At 40.7% G+C, this 25,726-nt stretch overlaps 1 protein-coding gene across 1 annotated transcript in view; it reads left to right on the top strand.

Annotated features, from left to right (window-relative positions):
• The window catches only part of DPP6 (dipeptidyl peptidase like 6), a 398,916-nt gene that overhangs the window by 307,666 nt on the left and 65,524 nt on the right, over positions 1-25,726 (top strand). Inside the window, exon 8 of the mRNA XM_041408558.1 lies at positions 11,567-11,687. Coding sequence (XP_041264492.1) covers positions 11,567-11,687 — 121 coding nt within the window. The remainder of the gene's footprint in view (positions 1-11,566; positions 11,688-25,726) is intronic.

The following is a 25,726-nucleotide window of genomic DNA, read 5'->3' as shown; positions in this document are numbered from 1 at the left end:
ATGAAATATTTCGGCGGACAAAATGAAATTTTCTGTTTCCCATAGAAGTTTCACCAATAAATCAGAAAGTAATTGCCCTTACACTCAAATATGACACATAGGATGATGCAGGCATTTCCCCTGGGGGTGAGACAGTGCCACAGGCTTCCTCTGTGATTTCTTATGTGTCACTTTGTTTTCTGGTGAAGTTACAGCAATAGATTCCTACCTTTAAATGGACTTTCAGAATTGATGCATTAAATGTCACTGACATTCACAGTCTGCATTAAGGAAACTGAGTGTGTTCTTACAAAAAATGCAAATATCCATGGTTTTGCTAGCTTAGAGGAACTCAGCATCCTGTTCCTCTAGAAGGAAAGTACTGATTCTCTTTCTTTATATGTTACCACATTTCCTCACCTGCTACTGTGCAATATTCCTAGCAGGGAAACACTCCAGCATTGGGTCAGTACCACTGGAAGTTATTCCCTCCCTTTACAGAAATTTCTTGAATTTCAATTGAGATTTATGGATATTGAACCACTCTTTTTGGTTGGGGACAGTTTTCATTTCAGAGATCTGACTGCCAAAATTGTCTTCTTGTCTGTGCACGAGCGCTCCTGGCATCTTACAAATCAGTGGTAGGTGGAGGATGTCCTTTGAAATATGTTCTTATGAAAAGTGTTGTTCTTGAAAACTGCTGTGAAAATATTGACCGTTTATTTTAGATAGCTGCCATGAAAATATTGACCTTATCCTTTAGGCAGCAGGAGTCACTGCTGAGAGTGTGGTGAAGTTACAGGCATTGGGGTGCCACAAGCACGACTGGGCAGTGCCACCCAAGGGGCCGTGGAGGGTCCCACCTTGGCTTGTGGTGCTGGTCTCTCCTTCACCAGAGAGATGAGCAAACTTCATGGAAAATTCTGTTAGCTCTTCTCCTCACCTGCTGGAATAGGTGTTGAGTGTTTCTACATCCAAGCTTCTAATTAAAGAGGATTATTGCAGTGGCCAGCTCACTGTCCAAGGTCAGATGTGCACCTGGAGGAATCCTAAATCCCAATTGCCAGTTTCTTTGTGCTGACACAAATAATCTTTGTGCTCTTCTTGGTCAGGTGTTCTCTCCATAACACAATAAAGTATTTTAAATGGAACACTGTATCATCTCACATTAAATAATTTAATTTATAGTCATGCCCTACATAACCATCAGAGATATTAGGTTATAGAATACATGATAATCCATCAAGCAGAACTTAAAAGCAGAAGCAGAGTTCCATACTAAATGGTACACTTACTATTACATTCTTTTATATAACAAGGCAGTTATAAATTAAAATAACCCCATTAGAATACAGGGCAATGAAATACAAGGAGACATGGCTCTTTCGCTTTGTTGAGGTGAAACAAACCCTCCTTTCTTCCCTGAAGAACAGAAAATAGGACAGCACATTTTTCTTGAAACACATTTTTAAATCTTCAGAAGTGTGGTAACTGTTTATTTGGCTGTACTTTGGCAGATTCTAGGTGTGATTAGAATCCATGCATGTTGTGCTCTAACCTGCTCACAGAATACAAATGGAAATGCATAGCATCTGTAACAATGCAATGTCAAAAATATAAAAAAACTTGTAAAAAACGGAGAAGTGTATTAATGCACTGAAGGACTTAAACTGGGAGAATCAAGAAGAAAAAAATCTCTTCTGTACCCAGTTCAAAAGGAAAAATTTTGGGAATGTGTCTCCATATCATAGAAATCTGCCATTACTTCTATAGTCCATTATGCGGGACTTTATCTCTAGTATTCATTTTGACAATTTTGGATTGTCTAAAAGCATTTAAACCAACAAGATCTTAAAAACTCTACTGATTTCCTAAGAGAGAATGCAAGGGGGATACTTCCAAGCAAGTTTCTGAATAGGCCAAAATCTGCTTTCCTGAATTCCAGGGCTTTATTCTTTTTTTGGCTATATTTCCTCTTGTGATCCTGAACTTCACCACCCCATGGTGTGTGCAGCATCATCTGCTCCCAGCTTTCACCTTGCCCTGTAATTTCTCCTGGTTTGAAAGTGTGAGGTCCAGCAGACCACCTCCATTCATCAGCTCCTTCATCACCTGTGTCAGGACAAACGCCCTCCATGGACCTCCTGAGTTATTGCTCTTGGTTTTTTGACCCTGCAGGAGACAAAGGTTAAGGTTCCCCATGAGGATCAGGGTATTTAAATGTGAGCCTTCTTCCATTTATATGAAGAAGGACACATTTCCTTCTTCCTGACCAGAAAGCTGGCATCAGGGGCTCCCAATGCTCCTTTCCTTCCTCCACCCATACCCAGGTTACAAGGGGATCACCTCCCCCACCCCAACAGAGGTCACCTCCAGACCTGGAGAGCCTCATCCTCTCTGGAGAACCCTTAAGACTCTGCTCTAGAGCTCTGGACACTGTTCACAGAGATAGGAAATGTTTCTTTATCTGAAGACATGAAGGAATGCTTTTTCCATTGTCTCTGACATTTTGGTCGCCTTGTTGATCGCATGTGATGAAAGCAAAATTAAGTTCTTAATGTTTCTTTTGCAAGGTATATTGGCAGTTTCCAAGCTCTGTGGCTAAAACCAGGAGATCTGCATGATTTACTAGGCGTGACTCTTGTGCACTTCCTTTTCCAAATATGCAATCAAGGCCAATGAAGGCAGGAGATTTTTGCTTGACTTTTGTAGTGGTTCTGGTGGTTTCCTTTGCACAAACAGCTGCATTTCTTTTCACTGCACTGATTTCTGTGCAGCTAAGCTCTTAGACCACTGGAATCTGATGTTTTCAAGTCTTCCATCCCCAGTGATGAGTCAAGAATATTGGTTTTGATGTGTTCATGGATCAGCATGATTCTTACATGCATCAATCTTCACTTCTGTATTCTCTGGCTGTAGTGGTCCCCTGGGTTTTTTCAGCTTCTCTGTCCTGAAAGTTTCCCTGCAGAATTATTTTAAACAGGTGTAGAACTCCCCTTGATGTAAACATTACCTTTGCCTATGTCTGGGCCAGGTAAATTTGAATTAAACTAAGCTTTATCTCTTTGTGGCATACCTTCAGAAACTGCTATGTCTTCTAAATCCCTGGTGTCTTAAGGAGTTAGCTTCTTTGAATTATAACAAATACAAACCCTGGTATGACAAACTGCAACTGTAGCCTTTTCTGTCAATTATTTATTAACATGGGATTCTCTGCAATGCTCTGATTGTGTGGAAGAGTTTAATTGTGGTCTTAATAACGACATTTTCATTTTGCGAAGAAAAAAAGTTGATTTAAAAATTCTTTATCTCACTCGTCCATCACAATTGTTATCTGTGTCTTTCCTAAATTATGAACATGAACTAATTGAAGGAGAGAATGAAAATATTTTGAAGTTTTTTGTCTTGTACCTTTTTTATCACCTGCTATTAAACTGTATTTAAATGGCAAGAAGAAAAGCCTAATTAAAATACTAGATCTTATTATGCAAGCTCACTGGTGAGGAGCAGTTTATGGTTTTATTACCCTTTTTGAAGAACTGATTAGAGCTGGTGTAATCACATCATATGCATTAGGAAAAACACTAATAACAGAATACATTAATGACAGATATTTGAACATCAAAGTTTGCATTTTATGAGGCTCAAAAGAGGAAATTGGCAGAGCATTCATTAAATAATGCATAATCAATCAGCAACAAGCTTCAGAACTGATTTTGAATTGATCATACATTTTTCTGCTGAAGTTGATGTAAGAGCAGTAAGTGCAAAATGTCAAGATATTTCTGGTACAATCCTTGTCACACTTCCTTGGGATCACAAAATGAAAATACAATTATTGTTTCTGTTTCTGCTTCAGGATGGTACATGGATGAGGACAGGCCCAGACTAATTCTGGGTTGTACAGACAGGTTTTTACTCAAACAAACAGCAGGGAATCTCTCTCTCTTTGCACCTTTTCATGTCCACAGCGCTCAGCTTCCAGGTTTCACATGACAGCATAAAAACAAAACCAGCTAAGAAGGGATCTCTCCAAAATATTTGGATGGAATTAGAGAGCACTAGAAATGGTGTAGAGAAGGGAAGGTCTTTCTGTACGTGCATTTCCAGGAAGGGTTTGATCACAATCAGAACTACTTGTGTCCATGATCTGACATTTCCAAACCACATTTACAAGCTGTGGCTCTGTTACAGACCTCAGCCAGCTACTTAGCATATAAATAAAGACATAATACTTTTCCACTTCCTGAACATATTGGTAAGATAAATCTGTGTGTTTTTCAGAGGCTTTCCAATCAATGTGACAAATAACACCATATAAATATGTAGATAGTTCATATACAGTTCAGCACAAACCATTCCTATCACTGAAACCCAAAAAAAATGGACAGGAGTCAGACTATTCTAAGGAAGTGTCTTATACTGAAAAGCTTTTTTAAAAAGTCCTTGACTAAAGGATCTTTAAATCCTCTTGTGGGATTATTGTGGTGCGTTGCCCACCAAGCTGCTTTATCACTCCCCCTCCCCAGTGGGCCTAGGGGAGAAAATTCTACGTAAAATCTCATAGGTGGAGCTAAGGACAGGGGGATCACTTGCCAGTTGCCATCGGGGCAAAAGAGACTCCATTTGGGGAAATCAATTTGATAATTTGCTATTAATTGTAACAGAATTGTGAGAGTGAGAAATAAAACAAAAATAAATACACCATCCCTTCCTACCCCTCTTCATCCACTAACCATGCTGTCTGCAAGGCTGTTTCTCTCACATTTTTTGTCACTCCTCTCACATGCCTACAAACCCAGCTTTTTCACCCTTTTATAAATACATTTTCACAGATGTACTAGCAGTGTCCCTGATGGGCTCAGCTTTACCAGTAGCAGGTCTGTAAGTTTTCATAGATTTGTTTAGTGATTCTGCAAAATAAATACAAGTGTTTCTGAGAGGTGCAAAAAGTCTTAAAATTATTCTGTTTCTTTTTTTATTATTCAGTATATGCTCTCAGGTAAACTGGCTTTCCAACAAAAGAGCAGAAAGAGAAAAAGTAAAGGTTTAATGTTAAAAAGAAGAAACAATGAAATACATCATGTTGGTTGAGGAGATAATAGTGTGTTTATTTGTAGTTCTATTTCCCCACTCACTGTGTCTTCCTTTTTATGCCTGGTCTTTTTAAGCCTCATAGGAAGATTGAACCGATTTTGAATTTAAAGCAGGGTTTTGTGGTTTAACTCCAGCCAGCAGCCAAGCCCCACACAGCTGATTGCTCCAGTGGGATCAGGGAGAGAACCAGAAGAGTCAAACCCAGAGCACTCATGGGTGGAGATAAAGGCAGTTTAATAGGGGATGTGAAAGCTGTGCACACAAGCAAAGCAAAACAGGAATTAATTCCCTGTTTCCCATGGCTGGGCAGGTGTTCAGCCACCTCCAGAAGAGCAGGGCCCCATCACACCTGTCAGTGACTTGGGATGACAAACGCCATCGCTCCAAAAGTTCCCCTCTTCCTTCTCCTTGCCCCACTTTATACACTGATCATGGTGCTCTGTGGTCTGGGATAACCCTTGGGTCACTTTGGGTCCCCTGTCCTGGCTGTGTCCCCTCCCATCTTCCCAGGCACCCCCAGCATCCTCGACAGCATGGCAGCACAAAAAGCAGAAAATTCTGTGTACGCCCTGCTCAGCAATAACAAAAATATCTCTGCATTATCAACACTGTGCTCAGCACAAATCTAAAACACAGCCACTGGGAAGAAAATTAACTCCACCCTAGCCAAACCATCACACAGTGCCAAGGAAAGGTTTGTGCCTGTCTGTAGATGAAGGCCAGTTCTTGTTGATCAAACTCCCCATGTCAGAGTGACAACCTTTCCACGTTATCTCTTCCCTCACAGATAAATCCTGTGGGCTCACCTTGCAGTGTGGAAAGGAGCCTTTAAGGTGGAGGAAACATTTGCACTTTCTCAATCTGCTAATAACTTAAAGTAATAAGCACCCAGGCATTAACTTTATGAGAAATTTGAGTGATGCAGCTCATTCAGCTGACAGGTTATACCTTAGAAATTGTGGGGTAAAGAGAAAATAAACTTAAAATGCCACTCTACAGCTGGAAAATAAATAGGAGCAGTAAAAATGCAGGTTAGTGCACATGAATTTATATTCTTTTGATCTATGGAGAAGTAGGAATTATACACACTTCTTTGGCTGGAAGGAAGGTAGGTTGACCAACTATAAAAAGAAGTGTTCACCTACTCAAAATAGTTGGTCACTGTGACTTTTTAAGTCTTAAGGACATTATTTTAATTATGTTCCTAAAAAGATTCATAAATTAATCAATTTAAAAGTACCAATATTTTAATTAATACAGCATAATTGCTGAATACCACTCTGGGTCAGTTTGGTAAGAGTATTATTTTAGAAGCCCTTAAGCAGTTGCAAAAGCATTTTAAATAAATCCTTGAATCAATCAGTGTCATTAAGGCTCTTGCACGTTTGAAGTGAATTAAGTTTAATTTGTTGTTAGATCAAATATTTACCCTACTGTATAAATTTATCTTACTGGATACTTAAGCTTTGACTTTCCTTCCTGTCACAGGCTTGTGGCCCAATCAGCCTCATATATTTTTTTTCTCCAATTTTAATTGTGTGGGGCAAGGATGTCAAATGGTTTGGGGTTAGCAATTCTAACACCAGTTGCATACAGGCAGAGATTTCTTCCCAGACCTCAGGAGTCAGTGGTGTGCTGATACCTGAGGCTAAAGGGGTTACAGCTGAAAGTCACACACTGAGCCACACAAAGCCAAGAGCAAAATCCATTGATTTTTATTATCCTGGGATTAAGTGAATGCATTTGAAAAACCACAAACTTTATCTTAATCCCCTCAGATGTTGCAGTTATTTTTGTTAAATAACTGCATCTGTTAAAACATCCAGCAGAAAGAGAGGTCTTCTGCTAGATCCAGTGGTGAGAATTTCCATAGGTTAATTCTGATTTCATTGGAAAAATATTCTGGGTTTCATTGGTTTGCCTGTTATTTTTGAGAAATAAAATTGTGAAAATACATTTTTCCTTTTATTCTGTGTCTGTTCATTATATTGTAGAACTTACATCTTGCTTGGTTTTTTTCTGTAGAGTTAGCAATTTCTGCTTCTTCAACCTATGTATGGATGTTTCCATTCTTCTTCTTTCAGAATATCTTCTCTTTCCTCTGTGTTGAATGTGTTATGATGAAAAGGGACATGGTATTCAGCACAGGGCTCTTCCTGGCTTAGCTCACCTTGGTTTTCCATGCCAGTAGTTGTGTTCAGTGTTGGATTTTAAGGCACATGTATTGCAAGAATATCTGGCTTCAAGTCCTGCTCAAATATGCACACCAAAAGAGAAGAAATTTGGGCTCTGCTCTTTATCTCCTGTACAGAGAGGCATAAAACAGAAGGGATCTTGTTCCCTTCTGTCATCATTTTAAATTTGTCTAGGAGAGCTATGCAAAGCTGGCATAAAGTCATGTAAAAGTGATGTCTGAACATAGTTTTACTATTTTTCTTTTCTAATTTTCTTTTCTAAATTTCTTATCCTCTAATTAGCTGACAGGATTGATCATTTGATAGAAATCACTGCTTTGATGCCATGAAACCAAAACAGTAAAAATTGTTACACAGGTATTTCACAATAACTTCAGATCTGTTTCTAACATGGGATGTGAGGTAATCCAAAGACATTTCTTTCTTGATGAATAACAGAAGTCCAACATCTTTTTCTTAATTTATAAGATACATTACACAGAAATCTTCCTTGTGCTGCTTCAGTTATCTTTTATCTTGATTATGGTTGACATTTTTAGGGTACAAGGCACTGTAGTTAGGAGGATAATTTTCAAATTTCCATGAGGTGCTGCAGTTTGACTCTGAATTGTATGGGAGGCAGTTTGAAGTCAGAGCACTATATTATTTTTCCACTGCAGCTACCAGATACCTCACACACCCTGATGAGTGCAATGAAGCTTTGAAAGATCAAACAGTCAAGATGGAAACAATGTAATATTTTAAAAAGGGGAGGTAGGAACAGGTTGTCAATCCACCTTCTTTATTTTTCCTGTAAGCTCATAAAACATTGAATATAGTACAAAATATTGCAAACCTTATTTTGCTGGAAGAATGTTGGCAAGGGAAGGGTTACATCACTTGAATAAATCCACTTGATTGTGTGCCTGTCATAGAAGAGCTCTTACCCAAGCACCCCTTAGCACATTTAGTACTCAGACACAGAGATTTGGATTTATTTGAACCCTGAATGTCTTATTCTGCTTAGTCTTCACAATTTTTATGCACATTTAGACTTCAACAACCTCCCCATATGCAGATTAGCTAATACATAAAATTCTCTACTTGCAGTGCCTTGTCTGGCTGCTCTGATTACTAAAATTCAAGGTAGGAAAGGGCATGTAGTATCTTCCACAATGCATTTTTTACTTTCCTGATCTATTCATTGAATGCAGCTCTTCCTAGTTTAAAAGAGCAAGCTACAGTTTCAGTAATAATTTTTACCTTTAGGCAAACCTGCTATAACTCCTGCCAAAATTAAATTAAGATCTATACTTTCTTCTGGAATCTTTCCAGCTCATCCTTGGGTGAAACATATACCGTAATAGGATGTGAAACAGAAGACGAAAGCAAATATTTTTTCCCAATTCTGTCTTTTCATAACATGAGAAATTGCTTTCTAGTATCATGGTAAAAATACATAACATTTATTCCAATATCTTCAATTGTAGAAAAACCCATCTAAAAATGTCTACTAAATTATATTAACAGCTTGCATTTCAGTATAAATAGCTTACTGATACCATCTTTTCAGTTTTAAAAGAGTTTAAAAACGTGTTAAAGATGGGGATGGGGAGCAGAATAAAAGTCTCATGAGGTGAAATGTCAGTGACCTGCCACATCCCTCAGATGGCACTTGTGTGTGTGGGACTGTGTAGGATCCATCCAAAGAGCTGGCAGAAGAGCTCACTGAGCTACTGCCCCATCACTTACCAGCAGTCCTGGCTAACTGGGAGGGCCCAGGTGGCTGGAGGTCAGCAGATGTGATGCCTGTCTACAAAAAGAGCCAATGGTGAGAGGTTCAACAGGGCCAAGTCCTGCTTTTGGGTCACAGCAGCACCAGGCAGTGCTACAGGCTGGGGACAGAGTGGCTGGAAAGTGGCCCTGGGGGAAAGGACCTGGGGATGCTGGTTGACAGCAGCTGAACACGAGCCAGGTGTGCCCAGGTGGCCAAGAAAGCCAAAGGCATCCTGGCTGGATCAGAAATGGTGGGGCCAGCAGGACCAGGGTAGTGATTGTCCCCCTGTCCTGGGCACTGGTGAGGCTGCCCCTGGAATCCTGTGCTCTGTTCCCTCACAACAAGACTTTGAGGTGCAGGATCATGTCCAGAGAAGGGCAGGGGAGCTGGATAAGGGTCTGGAGCTCCAAACTTATGAGGAGTGGCGGAGGGCACTGGGGTTGTTTGGCTGGAGAAAAAGAGGCTCAGGGGGGTGATGCTTTGTGAAGGTTGACCTAGAACAGAGATTAGATGGTGTTAAAGAATAAAGCAGGGATTTATGAGGAGGCCTCAATTGATCCACCTCAGGCAGTACAAAAGCCCAGCCAGGGCTACACCAAGATGAACCCAAAATGGTCACAAAATGGATGACTGGTCATGGGGTCTCTCCCTTTTATAAGTTCTGGTCAATTTGCATATTGGAATTAATTGTCCAATTACAGCTTTAGCCCATGCAGTCCCATACTTCTCTTTTTTTTCTCTCTTCATTCTGCCATTGTTTCTGCTCTTGGGCCTGAAATTTGGATCATTTTAATTTGGTCCCCAGCTAGAGAAGGAATTGTTTTGTCTACCTACTTTGTGAAGAGAGCTTACTATCCCCTAATATGAAGCTCAGAACTACACACTAAAGCAGTACATAATCTAAAAATATAAAAGCTAAAACCTGAGGCATCAGGGGACCTCATCACTCTCCACAATTACCTGAAAAGGAGGGTGTAGTGAGGGGGGATCTGTCTTTTTTCCCGAGTTGCAAATGGTAAGACAAGAGGAAATGGCCTCAAGTTATGCCAGGGAGGTTTAGGTTGGATTCCAAGAGTAATTCCTTCACAGAAATGGTTGTCAAGCATGGGAACAGGCAGTGCTGGAATAGCACCAGCAGTGCTGGAATCACCATCCCTGGGAGTATTTAAAAGATGTGTAGATGTGGCACGTTAAAGAATAAAGCAGGGATTTATGAGGAGGCCTCAATTGATCCACCTCAGACAGTACAAAAGCCCAGCCAGGGCTACACCAAGATGAACCCAAAATGGTCACAAAATGGATGACTGGTCATGGGGTCTCTCCCTTTTATAAGTTCTGGTCAATTTGCATATTGGAGTTAATTGTCCAGTTACAGCTTTAGCCCATGAAGTCCCATCCTTCTCTTTTTTTTTCTCTCTTCATTCTGCCATTGTTTCTGCTCTTGGGCCTGAAATTTGGATCATTTTAATTTGGTCCCCAGCTAGAGAAGGAATTGTTTTGTCTACCTACTTTGTGAAGAGAGCTTACTATCCCCTAATATGAAGCTCAGAACTACACACTAAAGCAGTACATAATCTAAAAATATAAAAGCTAAAACCTGAGGCATCAGGGGACCTCATCACTCTCCACAATTACCTGAAAAGGAGGGTGTAGTGAGGGGGGATCTGTCTTTTTTCCCGAGTTAGCAAATGGTAAGACAAGAGGAAATGGCCTCAAGTTATGCCAGGGAGGTTTAGGTTGGATTCCAAGAGTAATTCCTTCACAGAAATGGTTGCCAAGCATGGGAACAGGCAGTGCTGGAATAGCACCAGCAGTGCTGGAATCACCATCCCTGGGAGTATTTAAAAGATGTGTAGATGTGGCACTGGGGGACGTGCTCTAGTGATGGGCTTGGCAGTGCTGGGTTACTGCTGGGACTCAGTGCTCTTAGAATCAGAATGGTTTGGGTTGGAAGGGATTTTAAGGGTGTTTTACAACCAAGTGATTCTGTGATTCTGTGACTCTGCTTAGAGAAAGATGTGTTTCACTTTGGGGTGAGGGGACAGGAATTGTGCTATCAGTGACAGAGGAACACATGATAAAGACTGATGCCATGGAACAATATTTTTATTATTGGCTGGCTAAAGCTTTACTTCCTGATCAGCATTTAAACACATGAATAAAGAGCTTGATTCACAGGAGCATTTCACAGCAGTAGCTCTAACAACTCTCAAAACCTAAGCAATGGCACTCTTCATCTCATGCCCTCTAACTGAACTGTTCAGTTTCTGAAATGAAGACAGGAATGAGAGAAATAAAGCTTATATCAAAGCACCAAGGCTTCAGTTTGTTGTAAATTCGCATCTTTCTATTAGCTGATGGCACTGGAAGCAAGCTGTTGAAATCCTCTTTTTTTGACAAAAGATGCCATAAAACTGTGATATGTGATTTTGTACTGCCAATTATTGTAAAAGCAAAATGCAACATTTTATGCTAGAGCCACTTCTTAATGCTGTTTTTCTTTTTCTTTTCTTTTCTTTTTTTTTCCCCTTCAAATCAGATATTTATCTTTGAGAATAACATCTATTACTGTGCCCATGTGGGGAAACAAGCCATCCGAGTGGTCTCCACAGGAAAGGAAGGTGTTATTTTCAATGGGCTCAGCGACTGGCTGTATGAAGGTAGGACATGACATTTAGGCCAGCAGTTAGTTATGAGTTTAAGTTACACTCTAGAATTACAGACCTTGCTGGAACTGGGCATCCAACATTGCATTTCTGGGCACTGGTGGACCACGGAGCTGAAAACCTGCTATTCTAACAGCTGCCTGATGTGCTGGACTGAAAATAATGTGAAATGGTGTAAGAATTCTGTTTTCAGGCTGTTTTCTTTCTCTTAGTCCAAAGGTAATAAATCACTGGGCTTTAATGAACAGAACTGCTTCATTATTTAATGGCACCTGCAATCACTCATGGACGTGCCAGTTTTCAAATCACAGAAAAGGACAGAAATGGGGAAGGAAAGGGGTTCTATCTTAAAGGAGAAAGTGAGGAAACAATTTTACTTGATTAGCTGTTTTTCACAGAACTAGGTGGGCCTTGGAAGCTCCCCAGATCTTGCCACCTAAAAAAAATTCTAAAAGCAGACCCCAGTAATTGGCTTCTTTCCTGTGAAAAAGGGCCTGACAGGGTGGAGGGTCATCTCTGGAGCACTGTTCTCTTTGATCCTTTCAGCTGGCAAATGGCCATTTTGGTGTGTGTGAGCAGCTGCTTGAAAAGTGATTTCAACTGCTCGTTAGCTTGGAAGAGGATCCTCAACACCCCCAGTTCTTTTGGGCATTGTGGGCTTTTAAAGTAATATATCAGAACAAAAATTTTAAAACATAAACACACACATGTATATGTACATGTACATGTATATGTATATATGTATGTATGTGTATAACAGGTACTTATCATGCATCCCTCTCTCTGCTGCTGGCTGATGCTGCTGCCAGCAGCTCCTTCTCACAGGGATCCTGGCTTTTGGACCTGGCAGTGACTCTTTCCTGTGACACAACTTCCCTCTAAAGTGACTCTTTCTCCTACAGGTCCCAGCATAGTCCCAAGGTTTTCTTCTACAGAGAAAGTTTCCAGATACATCTATTAACTGTGCCCCTTTGGCAGCTTCCAGTTCTCTTGAGGCTTAATAGAACCAGAAAAGATTACAAAATACCATTAACTGTTAATTGGTGTAAAAATAGGAATCACTACTTAAATTGGTCTGTACCACAGCTAGACTGAGGCCCTTAGACTCAGAAATGAGGGAATTAAAAATGAATAAGTTTGTTTGCCCCTCCTAAAGATGCTGATCCCATAAATCAGTGTACAAACTCATCAAACACATCAATGAAAAAATCTGATAGGGGTTTATTATTATTTATGCTTTAAAATGTTTCTACTGCAATACATATTTGCTAATAAGTGTCCTCCTTGTGCTGTGAAAGCACTTTGTAACCAGAGAAGTGGCTAAGCTACAAAATGCTAATTTTTCTTCACTTTGTTTATTAATTTGCTGGCGAAGTTTTGGGCAGGCTGTTTGACTCTGGAGGTCAAATGTGCCCACTACTACTACCCATATTTGTCTGATAAACATCATTTAGTACATCAGGTCTCCTTGCAGAGTCTCACACACAGCACCACACTGAGAGGAGTTTGTCAAGCCCATGAACCCAGAGCACATCAGCAAGCCCATGATGACACTTGTTTTGCTGACACCTATTTTTATTCAATTACAGGATTGCTCAGGCAATTTCTTGGCTGACATTGACTTTCAGGTTTGCCCTCTATAATGAATTTGCTTGTTAACTTTATGTTAATGTGCTAGGGTAAGAAATGAATGTGTGATCGAGTACAGTCTGTTTATGCCAAGCCAGGTCTGTAACCTGTGAAGCACAAGGCAGATTAGGACCATTGGACTTGTTGTTCACTGGGGTTATGTTTGGAAGAAATTAGGATTTGGAAATGTCACTTTGTGTCCTAATACACTTTATATTGAACTAAATAATTGTCTTTTTTCATAAGCATGGTGTAGGAGGTCCCACAGGAAAACCTGATTTAAATGTTCCCAACTAATGGGAATCCAAAATCAAATCCAGATCTGAACTGTGTTGGCTGAGCGCCTTCTCTTGTCATCACTTGTGCAATCCTTATGGAGGTAAACCTGGGACCGGTTCCAGGACTGAGGACTTGTGCTTGAAGAAGCTGTGGGGCCATGGTGTCATTGGGTCTGCAGCACTCAGACACCAGCTGTGCATGGATGGATGGAGCAGGATCCAGAAGAAGCTGGATATTCCATGGGGACAAATGGATAAGGACAATTGAGAAATGAGAGACACCTCCCCAGTGGGGTCCAGGAGATTCGAGTTGTGGCTGCCAGTGAGATTTAACCTGGGATACTCTGCCAACACATCATCGCCTTTGTTTTTCCAAAGCCTTTCCTTTTCTTGGATGCCACCTCTTCCATGGGATAAACTTGGACCACATTTTAAATCCAAACTTACCTGACTGGAAATGCTTGAAAACCTGGCAAAGACTGAACTGTGCCACCTCAGTACTTCTTTTGCTGTTCTCCCATTGCTGCTGTGGTTTGTAGCCGTGCCTTCCCCACCTCCCAGCCGAGCTGGGTGGGATGCTCAGGCCCGTGTTTGTTTGCACTGTGAGCTACCAGGATGAGTGCTGAGCATATGCAGAACTCTCCCTCCATCTGTGCAGCCAGCTCTGGCAGACATTCTGCAGAGGAGCTGTGAGAATCAGGATCACGGAGAGTTCAGCACACTCCTCTTCCCTTCCATGCTCTTTTTGTTGCTGGAGTTCTGTGACCCCTGGCAGCAACAGCAGAGCCGCCTTGCAGCGCCCACTGGGTTTCTGTGACAGCTCACAACCTGCTTCTCACTTTCCCTAAGTGCAGCACAGAAAATAAAACTCGGGGTGTTCTATTTGAGGAAGATGACTTTTAACAACTTTTATCTACGCAGCAAGAGCACCCCAACAGCACTGTCCCCTCCCCTTTGTGAGAGCTGATTGCACAGTGAGCTCTGCAGATGGCAACCCAGCAGTGCCACCCTTTGGGGGGGCTCCTGGCTCTTCACATGCATGGCAGACCCGGGGGGACACTTTTCTTCACAATGTCATCACTCTTGTCACAACAGAATAGCTGTGCCATGCTATTAATCACAGGTCTTTCCTGAGTCCACAAGCACAGCAGATCTAGAGTAAATTTGACAGGCTTTTTGCCCTGGAAAAATGCAGAAGTTCATTGCAATTCAAGTTAAGCTCTGCTTTTGTAAATCTGCCAAAGGAGAAAAATTTTCTTAGAGGTATTTATGCTGATCTGTATACTTTTGATAATATAGTGAAAAACATTTCAAATCAATCAGAGCTTAATCTACTTAGTGCATTTAGCTGGAAGGTTATAGATTGATACATAGATTACTGTAACATGAAAACATAGATTAAGCATGGGGTTTATTACTAAAATAAGCATTGACAATGTTTTCATAGTCTGACTTAACATTTTCAGAGCCGTGCCTGATAAATGCTTGTACTAAAATCGAGTGATTCCCTATAAAACAGAGTTTAAAGTTCCGCCACTGAAATCAGCTACACATTTAAATGCATAGCAGCAGCAAAGAGTGGTTTTTATTTCAGTTTGCTGTACGATCATTGTTGGTTTGAGAATATGTTTTAGCAATGATAAGTCTTACAGATAATTTTAAAGCAAGTGCTGGTGTAGCAAAAAGGACTTCCAAAGCAATAAGATAAGAGTATTTATATGTTCTGTATAGAAGTAGTAATATCTTAAAAATAACATGCATTTAAAAAGTAAATTGCAGGTAAAATTAATTTCATTTATATGCTTTTTTTAGAGCACTCTTCCAGAGAGTTTAATTCTGTCATGGTGTAATTAAAGTGTCTTAATTTGCTACCAAGCACTTGGAAAGGCTGTTCAGCTGTTGTGAGGAGGGGTGGCAGCAAGGCACTCTCATGGAGGTCACCTCCATCATTCTGTTAAGTGACAAAAGAAGGTTGAGATGTCCCTGTGCTGCATTTGGAAATTTGTTGATTTTGGGATTTTGTGATGCTGAATCATGAAGAATGGGGCAGGAGAACTTCCCTCAAAACTGGCAGGTTGCTGCTAGATCAGGAGCAGCCCAGCAGGGTGAGCAGGGTCCCTGTCTCCTCTGGGCTGCACTGCTAGAAAGTCCTGGTGTGGTCTCCTTGAGCAAGTCACAGACAAAGCTGGATAACTTCTGGTGTTCTGAGTGCATGCTTGGAAATCAAGGATGTGACACAGTGGTGTGTGCTTCTGTCACTGCTGGGAGGGGAAGGAAGGATTTTAACCTATAGATGGTCCTATGGCATGCATAAAGTGTGACATGAGGAGTTTGCTGCATGTCCTCTGATATTAGAGTAGAAAGTAGGAAAACAAAGGAACAGTTTTGTAGCTGTGGGACATACTGTGGCTATTAGGGAATTTGGTAGGAATAGCATGTGAGTTAAAAAGTAAGAAGTGAGTTTAAAAAGTAAGAATTGCATGTGAGTTACTCCCTTATCTCGTGTCGTGTTCAGAGGATCAGAGGATCAGAGGATCAGAGGTAGTCTCTAAATTTGGAAGTCTCTAAATCTCAAGATCATCTCAAATTGAGAATCCCTATTCCAGACTTTGTGCTGACACCGTGGTTAGGATGTCTCATCTGGACATCTCCTCATCCTCAGACATCAAGAGGGAAACACTCCTGGCAGCCAAGCCCCAGCCCCAGCTCCCACGACACACATTTAAATCTCTTGAGTAGTATGAGCTTCACACAGACATCCTTTAAAGCTGATACTCTGCTTTGTGGAGCTTAACACACAGTGGTGTTGCTGTGTTTCCTTTTTGGCTAAGAACCAGGAGGAGGAGGGGGAAAAAGCCTCTTTTTCAGAGATGACTCCTGTGCCTTATTAATCTTCATTTTGTCTGCATTTTGCGTGATCACCAGCAGATCCTCTTGTGTGACTTCGCAGTGACACCTGGCGGGAGAGGCCAGGATGTCATCGTCATTAAGACAATGAAACTGCAGAATTTTTTGCTGCAAGATCTAGGAAAGGCTCCCAATTTCCCCTCACATACATTTCCCTGAAACTCTCTCGGAGCTTATGGGAACTACACATCCAAAGCTGCTGGCTGATTCATGCTAATAGTGCTTCTGTTCTTTTGTACACTTTATAAAGAGAGGAAAGAGAACACAGTAATAGAGAAAAATCTTTTCCATAATTTAATCAGCATCTCACAAAAAATATCAGAGGGTAAATTTAGAACATGTATGACTGGTCTCGGAAGTGCAGCGCCTGGCAGGAGCTGCCAAATCAAATATCAGCTATTTTGAGCTGTATCTCTTATGCCTATAGCATTTCAAGCAAGTGAAGTAGACATATTTCTTACATTTAGAAATATTAATTCTGAGACTCTGGAAGTGGTCTTAGTACTGGGAAACCAGTTAGCAAGTCTGCTGAAGCAGTGCCTTACCTAATTCGTCTGTGTGCTCAATTTTTCATTGTACAACATGAGAATGCTGAACTTCTGCTAGGAAGCAGGAACTTTGATGATCAAATTATGCCTGAATGTGAAAAGGAACGTTCATAATTAGCCTGGAAGCAAGTATGTCCTAAAGTTCCTGTTTAGTGCCACCAGAGAAGGAGATGACATCTCCTCATATTTCACAGGCAGGGCTAACCTTTCCCAGTAATTAGAAGCTCCAAAACCTGGTTGGGGAGAATGAGATGAAGAATTAGACTGACTCATCACTGCAATTTTTAAGATAGTCTGGAAAAATAAATCTCTTGCCATACTAAAGTCATTGCTGCAGACAGTGAAAGAAACCAGCCTTAATGGGACTACAAATTATTCTATTTTGACAAGATATGTGAATAATCACTGGAACAGAGAATCTAGATTTTACTTTAAGAACTTTCATATTTTCAGGCACAAAGAAAATATTCCATGAACATGGGTAAATTTGCAGTTCTACACAGCTGCTATGGGGTAAAGGAAATTTGGGAAAGATATGGAACTGGGAAATAACAGCAGGTAGTGCCAGAAACTCAAGTCTAAAAACTTAGTTTCCTCTTAAGTATGTGCTGGTATTTTTTCAGGGGTTTTGGGGGAAGCTGCATGGAATTTGTTCCCTCATTTGTGTGTTTGCTCAGGTGAGGTAGCAAAAGCAGAGTGATGCTTTGGTGGCGTTGTCCCCATAGTAAAATAGGAAGTTTCCCTCTGTTTTGCTTTGGACATCATTGAGTGTTGCCCATTCAGTTCATGCAGCTGCTGTGCAGCATTTGTAGCCATCCAAGTCTCAGTTAGCCATTATTTAGCTCATTGAAGGTGACTAGATTTCTGTGAACTGTTATGTGCACACTGACTTATACCAAATGTGCATAAAATCTGCCCAGTTCAGTTGCATTCAAAGGATGAAGAGCAGCTCTTTGTTTGAAGTGAATATTTCTACCATATAAAATTTCATTGCAAAGAAGATGAACTAGATGCAAGATTATTTTGCCTTTTGCATGTTAAAGCAGAAGAAAAGAGAGTCATAAATTTCACCAGATGATGTCATGAAAGGTTCTGTAGAAGCTCCATCACCTCCTGGCTTTGGTGGAGGTTCCCCTGTCCCAGGTAAGCTCCCATTACAGATTTCATCACCAGGATAGGCTTCTGGCCCTTCTCAGCTGGCAAAGGTCATGGAAAATTGAACCATTTACAGTGCACATTGTGAATGCCTGCCTAGAAACCAGCAAACTCCTGAAAACTTTAAAATGTGCTGTTACCTGGACTGGCTTCAAAATCCAGCACCGCACCACGAGAAACCCTGCCAGCTCTAGCCCAGTCCTTAACCTTCCCTTGCTGCAGAAGGTTGTTTGGAAGGAGGATGCCAAAACCAACACCTGTCATCCTCTAATTTCTGGATCAGCATCATTCAGGCTTCAGGATGGCTTTTGGAAGGAAAAGAGAATATTATTTACCGTGGCCAGAGAGCTCCTTGGGGCAGTGGAAGGAAGCCAGCTGTTCATCCTGATGTCGCAGTGCAGCCAGCAGTTGCCAGTGCCTTAAGAGGTGTTCAGTGAGTGAAGTTGTTTTTGTTTGCCCTGAAGCCCTGGTAGGTATCACAAAATAGATGTTGTATCACTAGAGTCAAATATTTCCAAAAAAAAAAGGTGTATTGTGGATTGTATAACAGAGCCGTTGTGGTTTTCTGCTTGCACACAAGTTCTGTTTCTCTGCACCAATTTTATTACAGTGGCCTTGGGTTAAATTGCCTGTTGGAGGCTGTGTCCTCATTTTCTGATTATGCTGGTATTTTTAATAACTAATTAGTATACCAGCACTTTGGATATTACAGAACAGATTTTGACCTATGCCACGCTAAGCTGAAGTCTGGAATAACTCCATGGAGATAATGGTGATGCCCTGGATCTGCACCAGGATGCTGAATGAGAGGGTCTTGCTGTAATATTCATGTTTTATGTCCACTTTCAGGGTTTCAGAGGAAATATCTTAAAACACTATTATTCCCAGAAAATAAGGAGTGGCATGTTAGAGACTATTTTCAAATCCAGCCAAATTTAAAAGCCATGCTTTTCCTCCTTAGAATAATTTCTGTGGTTTGATAGTATAAAACATAAAAAAATATATTTGGGTGATCAGGTTCACTGCATTTAAAAGAAAAATGCATCATTTCTATGTTGGTGGAATTGAGCTGGAGGGCTGTGACACATATAAGAGTCTTTCAGGCTGTAGAATGTTGTAACAGATTAAAAGAATTTAATTAAATTGTACAAACTGATGTACAGTATTATAGGGTGGAAATATAGCTGTTAGGGCATGTTTCCCAGGGATACTGCAGGGATCTCTGTCCTGGGGGATTTTTAAGAGTGAATTAAACAGATTTTTGTCATGGGTTGTTGAGATAAACATCAATCCTATTTCAGTGCAAGGAGGGGATTAAGACTTCTTTGGGCTTCTTCTGGAGCTACAATTTTATGATCTTGTGTATAGTTTTGATGTCTTTTTCTCATATCTTTGCAGTTAGACATTTTGCCTCTGCAATTACAAAGAATGCCTGGTTTTATAGACAGCAGAGTAAATACACATAAACTGCTTGTACATGATAGCTGTAGGGAATGGAGCTCTTTATCACGATAAATTTATATGTGTCTCATTATTTCCCTGAGGAAAATTGGTCATTTTCTTCTTCTGAGGGTGTCCATGAACTTTTATTTGAAAAACATGTTAGAAAGAAAGAAAGAAAGCTTAATGTTTTTAAAGTGCTGCGATCAAGAAGTGATTACAGAAAGAACAAAGAAATTGAAAGATAGTCATAGAAATTTTATGTTAGTGTGTAATTCCATCAATTTGACCTAAAAAGTAATTTCCTGTAGGTTTTTATTCTTGGTACAGCCTTGTGGAAATTAAGAGGCCAGTGCAAAATCTACAGGCTGTTTAAATAGCTTTCCTATTTGTTTCACTGCTCCCTGGCCTGAATAAAGAGTATGTGCCTTAAGAAATAAGAAATGCAAAAATGAATGTACTCTGTCCAAATTACAATGAGTGTAAGCTAAATGAAAAGGATGAAAATTCTGCTGTGATTTGTGATTCTCACTAGAGAGCTGGCCTGTCTGTTGTTGTATAATAGCAGGGAAATCAAGAGAATATCCAAAATTATGACATAAATCATCTGATAATTTGTGTACATCAGCTTCCCTAATTTGAAGGGGGGAAAAAAAAAGACAAATAACCAAATTGAAATACAGTCTAAAATACACAACTCCAAATCCTAATGCCATGTGGAAGCAATCAGAGTCAGATTGGGTCTGTGACTAGAAGAGCAGAGGGGTAATGATGCGAAATGCAAGGGGTGCATCACTGCTAAGGGCTGGCAGGGCACCTGGGAGACCCCCATAGAGCTCAAGTCCATGGTTTCCTCCAGTAGAGATTAAATCTTTGTATGTGAAATAAGCAAGAGGTCAAATATTCGTATGTGAAAAACACCTTTCCATATCCCTGTCTGTGCTGCCTGTGCTTGGCCCCGTGGGTGGCATGATGACCAACATGCTCAGATCCTGGTGCTGGGAGTACAAGACTGATTTTTCCAGCAGTGTTCCCAGTACCAGCTCTCCACAGGACCTCAGCCCCTGAAGACAAGAGGGATGTGGGTGATACAGTGCAGGGAATTCTTCAGATTGTGCCAAAGAAGCCCCGTGGTGACTGCAGTGCTGACGCCAGTGAGGACATGGAGCTGCCTCTGGCTGGATTCTGCTCTGTGTCAGGAGAGCTGAAGGGCTAGAGCAGATCTTTAAGGCTATCAGTTGACACTCCAGCAGTTCCTGAAAGATAAAGCATCCAGGGATTATTTCACCCTCAACACTCAATTAGTTTACATTGCTATAAGTAACTACCATATGGTGCAGCTTCTGCACCAGCTGCTCTCCAGTCTTCAACAAGCACAGGTCTGAGGGGAAACTATACCACAGAGTTAACAGCAATTAGAAAAGCAAGGGGAAATAGCAGGTTTTAAAGATGATCCTAAAGCTTTTGGATGGGTTAAGCAGTAAAATATAAATGGCCAAGGATGCATTGGCTGCTGTGTGCCAGGCTGGGGACTCCAAGTCCCTGCAAACACCACACACAGGTGCACAGCAGCCCGTGTGGGACAGCAGGGACCAACTCCAGAAGGATGGCAGAAACCTTCAGTCCTCTCCTGGGATGAGGACTGCAGAGACCAAGCAATGCAGTGACATGTAGGAGATTCTTTCCTCCAAATCCATGGCAAACAGCAGCAGGCACTTCTCAGACCTGCACATTTCTCTGGCTTCCTGCAGCCCTTGACCACATCCATCAGGATTTCTCAGAGTCTGGAGGTGGGGGATACATATTGAGCCAGGTTTCATGGCCCACCAAGGCAGAGCCAGACCCTGCAGGGGGGAAAAGACCAAAATAATCCCATGTTGAGATGTCTGTTCAGCTCTGCAGCCTCCAGCAAGAGCAGCCCCAACCACTTCTGTGTTGCCCAGCCTCTTTGCCTGCTTTCTTCTCCTTCCACTGAAAACAGAGTTTCTTACTTTGAGAACTAGCTCCACAGCACAGCTGAGCCTTGTAGAGCTGGATTTGCTGCCATTCTTCCCAGTTCTTTTCTCCTAAAGGGATTGTGGTCATTCCTGTGTTTGCCTGTGTCATTCTGGTGCTGAATGAACCCTCTCTCACCCAGTTTGCATACCAGAAAATCATGATTAGAATACCTTATTTATTTTACTTCTTATTATTTTATTTTTAATGATGAAAAAGCTGCTGTGCTGTATTATCCAACCCTAAGAAGTTTTAAGACCTTGCATGAAAGTCCGTGTATGTTCCTCTGCACTGGAAAAATTTATTCTATTGCTTTGAGTCACATCAAACAGCACAGGAACACAAAATGCTGCTAAGAGCTAAACACTGTGTTTTATTTATAGTTATTTAAAATACTTCTTCTTAACAAGCTCCATAACTGTGGATTTTGAAGAGATGTCTTTTCACTTTTAAAGTTTTTTCAGATTTTAATGAGTGGAAGTATCATATAGTACCAAAGCAAACTATTAAGTGCTCTGTGTTTTTATTCATTAAATTTCCTGTGGTGTAGTGAGGTGTCCTAGATGGTTTTGCAACTTTATTGGCCATATGGATATCAGTTACACCAAGACATTTTTTAGTCTTCATCTCACCAGATTATACAGCAGAGGATGACCACGCCAAATACTCTGTTGGGCACATTATTCAAATTTCAAACTCTTAGCTGAGAAATACTTCCCACAGTTCAGGTAAATTTGCCAGAAATTTAGACGTAAAATTCCCAATTACAATCTCATTCAGTATGTACAATGCCCTGATTCATACATTAGATCCAGACCAGAATTATACAGCTAAGCAGAAGCTGATACCTCTAACAAATGTACATATTCCTTAAAGTTCTCTGAGTTTTGCTTCAAGATTTTTTGAGTGTTTTCACTACTGATATAGTGTTGTGTTCTTTGATTAAGCCTTAAATCTGTGGTGCCTGGTCTGTGAACCAGAGAATAAAACATTTCTTCTGAGACCTGGTATAGTTCTATATTATATTTATATATGAGAAGTATCCACTTTTCAAAAGCGCAGAAAGAAATGTTTACATTATAGTTTGGATGTAGACTTTGGCTGCATACTGATTTTAAAAGTAGTAACAAATAGATCTTGTTTTTTTCATTTTCTCAGTATCACAGTCATTTAAAATGAAGATTACAAGTTTGCTCCTTAGTGTGATTTTAAAAGCATGTTTTCTCATGGATCACCTTTTCTCCTGAACCTGTAATTCCTTTCCAGGCTGAATATTTTACTGTTTTCTGTTGTTGTTGTTCTTTTTTACATATTCCTGATTTTTCTTTTTTGTGTTTCATGCATTCTTTTTAAGCTGCTTTTAAATAATTTGAGACTTTTCTTAATTCCAATGAGGCAATAAAAGCAGTATAGTCTAAAGAGAACTCCTATCTTGAAAACAAAGGGTTAATACTGAAGGCCACATGAATGTTTGTTGGCAAAATGGAACAGTTCCAGAGTGGTCCTCGAAACTTCATTAGTGATCAGAAAAATATTGCATTAACTGGAAGAAAAACTCTTCTATTACAGGGTTAATGTCCTTAGAAATGTTGCAGAGTTTATTTGAAAAATAAACCCAACAAGCCTCTATTAAATTTATTGAGGAAATGGAAAGCAGAAACTCAGAAGACTGTAATTGCCACCTACAAATATGATAATTAGAGTGAATAAGAAGTAATGAAGGAGGAAATCAGAGGCAACTCACCTCCTGAGCAGGAAGGTGGAGGTTACATTGCCACCATGTGGTAAAACTGTGGAGATCTGGAGCAGCTCCTCTCTCCATCAGGATTCGAGAGGAGAGCTGCAAACAGCCAGAAATCTGCATGATTTGCTGGAAAAAAAATGTAGTATGCAAATGGCATCCTGATTGGAAAGAAGCAATTTGAGATTAAATCCTATTTTGCTTTTGATTAGCCTGTGCGGTTGGGTTTCTGGTGGTGTGTTTGTGGGGGTTTTGACTTGAATTTTAATACAAAATGCTGTTACATAAAATATTCAGTGGAAAAGTGAGCAGAGTGCAGAAAAGGATAGAAAAAGAAAGTTCTCTTTTTAAAATGATGTCATTTATAAGCTTTTTTGAGTACAAAAATCCATCATTCTCTTGCATGTCTTCTTGAAATCATCTCCAAAGTTTCTGCATGAATTTTGATTTTTTCAAATTCTTCTGATAACCCTGTGATACTTCCCAGTTCTATAATATTTAGAAATATGAACCTCAGTGTTTCACAAGGTACTTTTAAAAGCAAACTATATGGAAATGTAATTTTTTTATGGAAGTTCAGCCTACAGCAGGATTTGGGACTCACAAAAATGCGTCAGCTTGCTCTCCCCCCCCTCCTCAACTTCAGCTTGCAATTCCTCGTGGCGTGACAACTGGTTGCTGCAGAAATTATTAGGATTCAAGAGCATGATTTCACAGTCTGAGTCGGATGAGCTTTTCACAATCCCCTTTTTGATCAGATTAGTGCTGACCCCTGAGCTGACCCTCAGCCGAGGGGAGCCGGGTGCTCCCAAGGCAGGGATTGCTGCTGATCCCTCTGGACAGCTCTGTCCTGCTCCACTGCAAGCTCTGCTTCCCGTCTTCCCTGCAGCCTGAACCTTTCCCTGGTCTGTGCACAACATCCATTGGGTTTATAGAGGGCTTGAATTGATGCTGAATACAGTGGCTGCCTCTGTATTTAAGATCAGCTCCCCTCCTCAGCATCCCCACACTTGTAGCTGAAGTGCAAGAAAAAGATGAAATGACCATCACAGCTGAGGCTCAGAGGTAGCTCTTGGTACAAGTTTAATTATGACCTCCACTGAGGCAATTATTCTGTCTTGATCTTAATGCCTTTTGCAAGCATCAATTAATAAAACTTCACATAATGTCCTGGTAGAACAGGAATTATTAACATCTTTTTAGAAACAGGCAAACTGAGGCACAATTATTGACCCGGTTTTAGTTGAAATGAGAGAAATTAGGACACAAAACTGAAGTCAGAGTTTCACCCTAGAACCCAAATAAAGTGCAGAGCATCGTGTGAAAACTCAGGTGTGGCTGTTTTCAGCGTGGCCCTGGGCTCACCTGCAGCACAGACCCCCTTCAGTTGTGGTCACAGGACAGGAGGGATGCACAGCTGGAGAGATGCAAGTCACCCTGCAGGAAGCCTGGGCTAGTTCCTGGTGGTTTCCACAGGAATAAGAACCTTTTCAACCCACAGGGCACCCTGTGAGCAGAAGGCAAAAGCCTGTTTTTAAAGCTGCCCCAGCTCTGCCAGACTGTTCTGCATCCCAAAGGGAATGATGGACTCTTACCTGCCTTTCAAATCCCATAAAAAAGGAGCAAATCACTTCCCTTTTTACACAAATGACTCATAAGCATTTGCCTCCTACATTAGTTTTGCTTTTGCTCAAAGTTGAGTCATTGTCTTGTATTTGATTTAACAATAGCAAGAGAAAAAAAAATAGCCATCAGTAGCTACTGCATAAGAGTAGATCAAAAGCAATTCCTTAAAGGAGGCTTTCATGATAGCTAGATTAAATATTTGAGAAACTGTTAAGAAATAGAGCTGAAGAAAAACAGGTCCTAAAACCAAAGCATTATGTTTTCATGCTATTGTGCTTTTAAAATTGAAGGCAACAGTCTGAAAACAAGCATCAAAATAAATCTTACTTGAAGGGAATTACTGGAGATCATTGTATTTATTGCATTTGTTTTGATTTTCCAGCCTTTGCCTCAGACTGTAGTCATGGGCATGACTTAAAAGATTCAATACCTCATTTAAAAAATTAAACTTCACTTGATTATTGAACTGACCCGTCCTAACCCTTACATTTTCATGTATTTTGGAGTATCACCAGCAGGCTGGAAATGGTGAGAATAGGACAGGAGGCAAGAATTGTGTCCCCAGCAGCTGATGGGTTTCAAATGCAATAGCTGAGGCTGTGCTGCCCCTTGGAGGCACAGCACAAAGTTGCATAAATCCATGGTTAGTGATGGTGTTTTGAAATTATCTTGTTTTTTTAACTCTGCCTCCTCTCTACCCTTGTCCCCCAATGT

This window comes from Onychostruthus taczanowskii, unplaced genomic scaffold (assembly GCF_017590055.1).
Source record: "Onychostruthus taczanowskii isolate IOZ18803 unplaced genomic scaffold, ASM1759005v1 scaffold3, whole genome shotgun sequence".
Classification (NCBI taxonomy): Eukaryota; Metazoa; Chordata; class Aves; order Passeriformes; family Passeridae; genus Onychostruthus; species Onychostruthus taczanowskii.
The sequence above is the reverse complement of the archived record's forward strand: the minus strand, read 5'-3'. Positions and strand labels throughout refer to the sequence as shown.